This window comes from Salvelinus namaycush, chromosome 17 (assembly GCF_016432855.1).
Source record: "Salvelinus namaycush isolate Seneca chromosome 17, SaNama_1.0, whole genome shotgun sequence".
In the NCBI taxonomy this organism is placed as follows: Eukaryota; Metazoa; Chordata; class Actinopteri; order Salmoniformes; family Salmonidae; genus Salvelinus; species Salvelinus namaycush.
The window spans coordinates 13121317-13131336 of record NC_052323.1 but is presented as its reverse complement, the minus strand read 5'-3'; the positions used below and the strand labels follow the sequence as shown (position 1 = coordinate 13131336).

Genomic DNA, 10020 nt, shown 5'->3' with positions numbered 1-10020 from the left:
TACTCTTTTCAGTGTAAAACTAAATTGGATATACGTCAGGGGACTTTATAGCCTACTGGACTCTTTGGATGAATCTGAAAAGGGGGAAATCTCCTACTTTCCTCCTTCTCCTGTATGACCGAACAAGTCCTGCTACGTCCCATACGTTCAACTATTGTCTGTTTCTGAACGTTTCTCCTCTGGACACTTCGTTCTATGTATTTCCCCATTTTAATTTTAATTTTATGAACTCATGTTTTTGTGGCGTCTTCTAGGATGGAATCATGTTAATGGCTAAATGTGTAAAAAGACAGACTGCCTCAATTTAAAATTAAATGCACACAAACCACCTGGCTTTTCTGTTATTGTTGGAATTTCCAGGTATTGGTTGCTTTGATTGGATGGTAAGATTCACCATCTTTATCCCCTCACTCCTTAGTCCACCCTCTGACCTCTAACCCCTGATCCTGTATACCTCCCCTATGTCACTTTCATTTTGCTCCTCTCCTTTTGTTGTTTTTATCCCTCTCTCCCCTCCTTTTCTCTCTGTCTCGTTGGGCTTTGCATGTGGTTCTGCAGTGAATTCTCTTCTGTAGGGATTTGTTTGCCCCTTCCAGGTGGAGTGTGGTATGAGCCGGAGGTGTGGTAAGATGAGTGGCATGGGCGCGTGAGATGCGTTGTGTGATTGTTTCAGTGTGTGGTTGTGTACATGGCAGCTAAATGATAAGTAATGAATGTAAATATGATTTAAGATAAAAACATAGAAATAGTACTTTATCGGAATATTCTGTTATATTATAGGCTAGTGTTATGTAGGCGTGAGTAGTGTAATTCACATGCCCTGCAAATACTCTTATTTCGTGTTGTAAAGCTTACTCAGGCAGTGTTTCAAAGGCCGATGCCATTTTTACTGATTCATATATTTTTCTCTCTCTCTCTCTCTCTCTCTCTGTTTTTTATTTCAGGTGAGGAAGCAGCAGCCTGGGGAGGAGAGGAGGAAGCAGAGGAGGCGGTTGAGGAGGGAGGAGAGGAGGAGGAGGCAGCAGCAGAAGAGGCTGGAGAGGAGTCTGCAGTTGAGGAGGCTGTAGCGGCGGAAAACGGAGCAGAACCCGCGGAAGAGGCCTCAGTCGAGGCAGAAGCAGTGTCCGAGGCAGTCTCTGAAGAACCTGCTGTGGAGGCAGCAGCAGTAGAGGCAGAGGTGGCACCAGCGGAAGCGGAGACTGTGGTGGAGGAGATTGCAGAGGGTGTTGCTGAGGTCGCAGAAGAGGTCGTCGAGGTGGCAAATGAAGTGGAGGCAGCAGCAGAGGAAGTGGCCGTGGAAGAGGCTGCTGAGGAGGTAGTTGCCGTGGCAGAGCCGGAGGAGGAGATCAACGGTACGGGCCCAGAGGAGGAGGCAGCCCCAGAGGCTGCTGTTGCTGCTGAGTAACGCACACACACCACAGGGAGGCACACGCTGTCCTTCACCACCAGCCCAACACACACTCCGATAGGCCAGCAACAACAGGGAGGTTATGTGTACACTGTTCCTTACCTACACCACAGATTACCACTACAGCGTCTAACACTGATCTCACCTGGTTCTAAAACCACTGTAGAGCTAGACTCCTCTGCCGTGAAGGTTATTCTGTCGAAGAGAACACTTTATTTACTAGTTTATTAGAGTTTACTTTGAGGGCAGAGAGTAACTAATGGTATGGCTGATTTTGTAAGTGAAAGTGTGAAAAGCTAGAAGACAGAAGCTTCAAGGTTTTTGTGTGGGGTTTGATTTTCTGTATTTCAAACTCTCCTGACTGTGTACGGTATATTTGAGTCCAGCAGATGGTAAAAGTGCTAAAGCAGCTTTTACCAGTGAATTCAATCAGAACAGCAGATGATCACCGCTGTGAGACCTTTTAGAAAGTGGCAGTGATGTCATCCATCTCAACCTCATATCACAGTAAGGATAGAAATACACAATAGTGCAAATCACTGTGCCCCCTCCCCCCAATAGTGAAATGTGACAAAAAACCTGATTATTTCCCCTTTCCCCCTCCAAACTACCTTTATTCACCCCTTCCCTCTCTCCCTTCTTCCTCTCAAACACTGTTTACAAAGCTCCACTGACCCCATGTATCAATGCCCTTTAACCTCTCCCCTGCCTTACCTCAGAGGCAACTAGCTAACGTAGTGAGTAGTCGTGTAATTGATTAAGGGAATTAATTGAGCCGTACAATAAAATGACTGGAAAGATCCCCTCCCGTGTTGAATTTGTCTGGGTTTGGTTTGCTTGTGCTAATACGCTACGCTTGTAGGGCTTTCAGGTGCCCTACAAAGTCTTTCCAAAACAACGGTGGTTTCCATCACCAGGACAAATGACAAGACAATACACTTCTGATCTAATATTATGCTTGTTGTACTATGAAGAACCTCGGGATAAATCCACCACACTGACACTAGAGTTCATTCACATCCGCACTGTTGCCCCATGAGTCAACAAACAATTTACTTTAGCCCTGGACACATGTCAGAAAAGCTCCCTAGTTGTGAAAAAATGTCAAGACAAATGTTTGAAATCAAACCATTATCCCATTTGGTGTGTGTTCCTTTGTGATATTTGTCAGGAAGGCATTTTAGTTTATTTGAGGTGGCCTCTTTCTTTTATTGAAGGATGGTGGACAACATGCAAAAGTACTGTCTTTGCTGTATGTTCTGATGACTTATTTTGGAATGTCTTCTATTCACATTAGAAATGACTCGTTCACACTTAACGGCATTTTGTGTTGCATACATGCACCATATGGGGAATTGTCATGTACAGCTAACTGCTATTCCACACAGTGTTCCTTCATTGCTTCTACTGCTTCCTGTACCCTCTTCCATTCAATGTTTTTCCTGTCACCGCACCTTTTTTTCTATGCCTGCCATCTACACCCATGCCACTGCTACCCTGTATGTTGAAGTTCTGCACCCATAGGCTCCATCCTAACTCTCTCAAAACCACCCATTATTTTGCGGTCACTCAATGCTCTGGTGGGTACATTCTTGCCATAGCCTGACAGTCTGCATTGGTCCAATGCATTTCTGCTTTGCATCATGCACCAAAATGTGCAACAATAGAGGTTTTAATGACTGGTCCAGCTGAACTTTTAGATATGGGATTTTTGGGGAGCAAGTGATGCAGGCAATAGAGGTCAATGCATGGTTAAAGTACACCTTGGTCTGTACAATGTTGATGCCAACGCAACAAAAATGCACGGATGACCTAAAAGTAGTCTCAAGACATTCGGATTGCCTTTTTAATCAGAAGAAGCACAAGCTAACACCTGTCTGTACAAATCGTCTTCTCCCTGTGACCTCTGTCTGGCTAATGGCTACGTGTTGGTCTGTGTATTCTCCCTAACCCACACAGTGGGCTGAGACAGTAAGGGTTTTGGTCAAACTGTACTATTTAAACAAGAAAGCGTCTTTCACCATCTCTTGGGATTTGAACACAGAAGTCTACAATGTTCACGTTGGCATGTCTAACTCACTCTATTTTCCTGTATCTCCTTTCTCCTTTTACACTGGGTGCATATATGCTATGTTGATTGAGTTGGAGATAAATTGTGAGTCAGTCTTTTTGTAACATGAGTGTGAGTGATGTTTGGGCGCTGGGTTCTGTCTTGCAGTGGAACCAGTCATTCTGGCAGCAGCCTCTGCTTTGGAGGTGACGACAGTCGCTGAAGTGGTCAAAGAAGTGGTTGTGCCTATTGTAGAAGAAGTCGAAGAGGCCGCCCCAGTGGAGGCCGCCCCAGCTGCAGTGGAGGCGGCACCAGCTGCAGTGGAGGAGGCCCCAGCTGCAGTGGAGGAGGCCCCAGCTGCAGTGGAGGAGGCCCCAGCTGCAGTGGAGGAGGCAACAGCTGCCCCACTTGAGGCTGCACCCGTAGAAGAGGCCCCAGCTGCAGTGGAGGAGGCCACAGCTGCAGTGGAGGAGGCAACAGCTGCCCCACTTGAGGCTGCACCCATAGAAGAGGCCCCAGCTGCAGTGGAGGAGGCCACAGCTGCAGTGGAGGAGGCAACAGCTGCCCCACTTGAGGCTGCACCCATAGAAGAGGCACCAGCTGCAGTGGAGGAGGCCCCAGCTGCAGTGGAGGAGGCCCCAGCTGCAGTGAAGGAGCCCCCAGCTGCCCCACTTGAAGCTGCACCCATAGAAGAGGCCCCGGCTGCAGTGGAGGAGGCCCCGGCTACAGTGGAAGAGGCCCCGGCTGCAGTGGAGGAGGCCCCGGCTGCAGTGGAGGAGGCTGCAGTGGAGGAGGCCCCAGCTGCCCCACTTGAGGCCACACCTGTAGAAGAGGCCCCAACCGTAGAAGAGGCCCCACCTGAGGTGGAGGAGGCTGCAGTGGAGGAGGCCCCAGCTGCCCCACCCGTAGAAGAGGCCCCACCCGTAGAAGTGGCTGCGGTGGAAGAGGCTGCGATGGAAGAGGCCCCAGCTGCAGTGGAGGCTGCCCCAGTTGTGGTGGTGGCACCTGTGGAGGCGCCCAAGAAGGAGTACATTGTAGTGGTGCTGGAGGGAGCAGCCAAGACTGAAAAGAGGCCCAAAGTCCTGGGGGTCGGCCCCATGACCGGCAGGATCATCCCATCTCCAGATGATGATGAGGCCCCTGCTGCTGAGGTAACAGGTAATTTGACAACTAACAGCATGCAACTGATCAATAGAATGTTTGATTAGTTGGAATAGTAGATGAAAATAGGACTAATACTGTCTATAAATGCACAGATGGTTATATATTTTGTTTTCATAGATCATTTTCAATTACAAAATCATGAATGATGATGATGCAACAGCCGTGGCGGTAGTACTGGGAGTTGTATCTCACATTTAGAAATCTAGGTTAATAGGATACTGTCACTTCAGTGCTAGTCATAGTATTGTGATCTAACGTGATCTCACCGTCTGTCTTCAGGGCAAGCGACGGCTGCTTAGGATGCAGATGCAGTAGAACCACCTGACAGGTACAGAGCTTTACTACAGTCGCCTCCTGTAGTCACTTCTCTAAGATATTAGGAAGCAACATTTTCCTTTGTGGGTGTGTAACGGAGTCAAACCTGAACCTGTAAGGGTTTTTCGCTGGTGAATAGATGCCTACTTACTTTTTTCTGTCTGGTCTGTGATGCACCAGTCTTGATAAACTGTGTATTTATGTCAATTTTTTTTCTTCTTTCTATTCGTCACAGTAAGCACTTGGAGCCCCTGGATGATATATAGTTTCTCTACCCTGAGGGAGAAGAGGGGATGTGCCTTCCCTAACCCCTCCACACACTTTGACCTTTGACCCTTGATATTGAATATTGATCTGTAGTATAAAACTTGTCTTCCCGTCTTGATCTAGGGAATTATCTGTGTATATATTCAGATAATGCCTGCTTTATGGAAAAATACATGATCTGGTATATTTTTCTAGATGTACAACACCCCCCAAAAATACCCCTCCCCCCCAAAAAGTCCCCCTCCGTCACACCGGGCAAGCTAAATTATAATAATCTGGGAATATTTGGCCATGGAAACTTTCCTGGTTGACGTCAGGAGAATGTAACTGTTTGCCAAAGTTACACAAGTTTGCCAAAATACCTTAGACTAACTATTGGACTGAAATAGTTATATATTAACTTACTTTTGTAGCTCTCCATTAGAAGCTCGCTGGAACTGGGCCCGGCAGAATTTGACCCAATGTGATTGGTTGACGATATGACACATTGGCTCGCTAGACCTATACCCTACGTTTTGTCGGGTTGGAATGCAATCAATGTCTATTCTGATCAAATGAATGGGAACTCTAAATTGAAATACGCAGTGGTGGAAAAAGTACTACATTTTAATACTTGAGTTAAAGTAAAGATGCCTTAATAGAAAATGACTCAAGTAAAAGTGAAAGTCACCCAGTAAAATACTACTTGAGTAAAATTATTTTTTAAAATGTTTTTAAATATATTTAAGTATCAAATATAATTGCTAAAATGTATCAAAAGTAAAAGTATAAATCATTTCAAATTCCTTATTAAGCAAATCAGACAGCACCATTTTCGTGATATACAATTGGAATTTACAGTCTTGTCCCATCGCTGCAACTCCCGTACGGACTCGGGAGAGGCGAAGGTCGAGAGCCATGCGTCCTCTGAAACAAGACCCTGCCAAGCCGCACTGCTTCTTGACACACTGCTCGCTTAACCTGAAAGCCAGCCACACCAGTGTGTCGGAGGAAACAACTGGTGGCGAAAGTCAGCTTGCAGGCGCCCGGCCCGCCACAAGGACTTGCTAGAGCACGATGGGACAAGGACATCCCAGCCGGGCCAAACCCTCCCCTAACCCGGACGACGCTGGGCCAATTGTGCGCCACCTCATGGGTCTCCTGGTCACGGCTGGCTGTAAAACAGCCTGGGATCGAACCCAGGTCTGTAGTGACGCCTCAAGCACTGCCATGCAGTGCCTTAGACCGCTGCACCACTTGGGAGGCCCAGACAGCACAATTTAAATAAAATATTATAATAATTACGGATAGCCAAGAGCACACTCTAACACCGACATAATTTACAAACAAAGCATTTGTGTTTAGTGAGTCCACCAGATCTGAGGCAGTAGGGATGACCAGGAATGTTCTCTTAATAAGTGCGTGAATTGGACCATTTTCCTGCCCTAAGCATTCAAAATGAAACACGTACTTTTGGGTGTCAGGGCAAATGTATGGTGTATAAAGTACAAAAAATATACTTAAGTAGCACTTTAAAGTATTTTTACTTAAGTACTTTACACCACTGGAAAAACAGAAGAAATTAACATTTTTTATGACTAAGTCAGGACACCTAAAAAGTGGCTGAAAAACGGGACTGTCCCGTGAAAAAACGGGACATATAGTCACCCTAACACACAGGGTCAACCTACTAGACTACAATGTTAATCACAATTAACTTTGAACCCCGGTAGGCCTACACAAATGAACACATACAGGCTTCAGATAAGTACATCTGATCGAATATCTACTTCAATAGGGTAAAATAACAATAGACTACATCACCAATACTCAAATGATCATTATTTTCTCCTTATAGGGGAGCTCCCCTGTAATTTGCACCGTGGTCATGCCCTTGACTATCCTCCCCATGCCCTTGTTTACTTCACCTAAGAAACTTCACACTAGATTCACTCCAATGGTGTTTCTTGATTCATCATCATCCAATGCAATACTACACATCTGATGCTTAGCCACCAAAAGTCAACCACTAATTGCTTCAGGACTGGGCAGGACAAGGCGTGGTTTTGGTGTGACCAGCATTCTCTAACTATCCTCAGGTTTTTCCTCGTTGAGCCGATTCCAATGTGAACATAAGTATTTAACTCTCAAAGACATTGTGATCGGAGACTCTCTATTTCTGAGTCACTAGCTTGTTTTTGGGAGACGAGACACAGTAGACTACCTCGGTAGTCCTCCTCTTTTCCTCCAGCTGGTGATCCACAGACCTTTTATTAATGCAGTCGGAGTATTAAAGTTGAACAAACCTTCTCAGTTGCAAGACAGACATGGGATTCTTTTTGGGAAATGAGCATTATGAGAGTCGGTCAGGTTTTTACATTCAGTGATGTCGCTTAAGCTTGACTCTAGCATATTTCATGATATCGCTATTCAGCAATATTTCACAAGGCAGACATTTTTGTCTCTTTACTTTCTCCCACACCCTCTGTTGTAGAGTTTTTCTCTCTGTTCCACACCATGGCTATAGAATACACAGCTGTTAGATAGACAAGTCATTTAATGGTGACCCTCTATAGCTTATTGTGAAGCTGTATCTGAAATAGAAAAAAGCAATTTTTTGAGTGTATAATATGGTTTCCGAGTCTGGTATAAACAGTCGTGTGTTGTTGTTATCATATGACAGTTGCATTTTTACTCAAGTCAGGCTTGTGTGGTTGCATAAGTTAATTCAGCGCTCGATGGCTCAGTAAAGTGTGTTGATATGGTTTTGTCTGCTTTTCAAATGGTATGACTTATTCGTTTGTGTTAGAATCATGAATAAATGTTACTTTGTCAAAACCAGTTAAAATAATCGGTAGGCCAATACAAGGCTCTCACTGTACTCTACAGATTAGTTGTAGAACTAGTTCTTCTCACTTTATATATTGGAGTTCTTGCAATGTTTAGGCATATTTGAAAAGGGACTGAGACCATTGATAAGTGAATGTAAGCTTATTCCTAATTAAGGAGTGGGATAATTCAATTTGTCTGTCCTAATGTTTGCAGGCACTTTTTGTATGGGATATATACAGTACCAATCAAAAGTTTGGACACACCTACTCATTCCAGGGTTTTTATTTATTTGTACAATTGTTTTACATTGTAGGATAATAGTGAAGACATCAACTGTGAAATAACACATATGGAATCATGTAGTAATCAAATAAGTGTTAAACAAATCAAAATATATTTTATATTTGAGAATCTTCAAAGTAGCCACCCTTTGCCTTGACAGCTTTGCACACTCTTGGCATTCTCTCAACCAGCTTCATGAGGTAGTCACCTGGAATGCATTTCAATTAACAGGTGTGCCTTGTTAAAGTTAATTTGTGGAATTTCTTCCTTCTTAATGCATTTGAGCCAATCAGTTGTGTTGTGACAAAGTAGGATAGGTATACAGAAGATAGTCCATATTATAGAAAGAACAGCTAAAATAAGCAAAAATAAATTACAGTTCATCATTACTTTAAGACATGAAGGTCTGTCAATTCAGAAAATGTCAAGGACTTTGAAAGTTTCTTCAAGTGCAGTCACAAAAACCATCAAGTGCTATGGTGAAACTGGCTCTCATGAGGACCGCCACAGGAAAGGAAGACCCAGAGTTACCTCTGCTGCAGAGGATAAGTTAGTTACCTTCCTCAGAAATCGGCAATTATCTGCACCCCAGAATTGGCAGTCCAAATAAAATGAAATGGCAGCTCTGCTTCATAGAGTTCAAGTAACAGACATATTTCAACATCAACTGTTCAGAGGATACTGCGTGAATCAGGCCTTCATTAGACCGGTGGAAATCTGTCCTTTGGTCTGATGAGTCCAAATGTTCGATTTTTGGTTCCTACTGCCGTGTCTTTGTGAGATGCAGAGTAGGTGAACGAATGATCTCCGCATGTGTGGTTCCCACTGTGAAGCATGGAGGAGATAGTGTGGGGGTGCTTTGCTGGTGACACTGATTTATTTAGAATTCAAGGCACACTTAACCAGCATGGCTACCACAGTATTCTGCAGTGATACGCCATCCCATCTGGTTTGCACTGAGTGGGACTATCATTTGTTTTTCAACAGGACAATGACCCAAAACACACCTCCAGGCTGTGTAAGGGATATTTGACCAAGAAGGAGAGTGATGGAGTGCTTCATCAGATGACCTGGCCTCCACAATCACTCAACCCAATTGAGATGGGAGCTTTTTTTTTTTTGGGAGGAGTTGGACTGCAGAGTGAAGGAAAAGCAGCCAACAAGTGCTCAGCACATGTGGGAACTAGTTCAAGACTGTTGGAAAAGCACTCCAGGTGACTACCTCATGAAGCTGATCGAGAAAATGCCAAGTGTGTGCGGAGCTGTCATCAAGGCAACGGGTGGCTACTTTGAAGAATCTCAAATATAAAATATATTTTGATTTGTTTGACACTTTTTTGTTTACTACATGATTCCATATGTGTTATTTCATAGTTGATGTCTTCACTATTATTCTACAATGTAGGAAATAGTCGAAATAAAGAAAAACCCTTGAATGAGTATGTGTCCAAACTTTTGACCGGTACTGTATATAGTGGCTTGTTCTGCCATGTGAGTGGATGGCTTGCCGCTGTGCAATGGCCTAGCATGGGCCAGAAACTGACTGTGAAACATTGCTGTTTTTCTGAAATAAAGAGGGAATCAAAAATGAATATTTCAGTTGTCTGTTGCTTTACTTTTTGTGTGTCTCAACTTTGAAACGCCTCTACCATGTCTGCTATTGAAAACCCAACATGGCACTAATTATGTCCTGTGTGCACTACTTTTGTCATAGTAAACCCAC

General features: G+C 44.2%; 1 protein-coding gene across 2 annotated transcripts; it reads left to right on the top strand.

The window, feature by feature from the left end:
- Positions 1-855: 855 nt before the first annotated feature.
- LOC120062015 (fibrous sheath CABYR-binding protein-like) lies at positions 856-5868 on the top strand. 2 transcript variants are annotated; one of them, XM_039011814.1, is made up of 4 exons: positions 856-1352; positions 3627-4609; positions 4902-4950; positions 5173-5868. In XM_039011814.1, exons 1-3 carry the CDS (start codon positions 878-880, stop codon positions 4935-4937), a joined length of 1494 nt encoding a protein of 497 aa, XP_038867742.1. In that variant the 5' UTR covers positions 856-877; the 3' UTR covers positions 4938-4950; positions 5173-5868. The 2 variants fall into 2 exon arrangements, with proteins under 2 accessions (XP_038867742.1, XP_038867744.1); XM_039011816.1 differs by having other exon boundaries at positions 3627-4616.
- The last annotated feature ends 4152 nt before the right edge of the window (positions 5869-10020 follow it).

Bases quoted from the DNA above. Each gene is read 5' to 3' on its own strand.
- LOC120062015 (XM_039011814.1), top strand. From the start codon at position 878: ATGCCATTTTTACTGATTCATATATTTTTCTCTCTCTCTCTCTCTCTC. The intron at 1,353-3,626 runs GTACGGGCCCAG...TCTGTCTTGCAG, and splicing joins GCCGGAGGAGGAGATCAACG to TGGAACCAGTCATTCTGGCA. The intron at 4,610-4,901 runs GTAACAGGTAAT...GTCTGTCTTCAG, and splicing joins ATGAGGCCCCTGCTGCTGAG to GGCAAGCGACGGCTGCTTAG.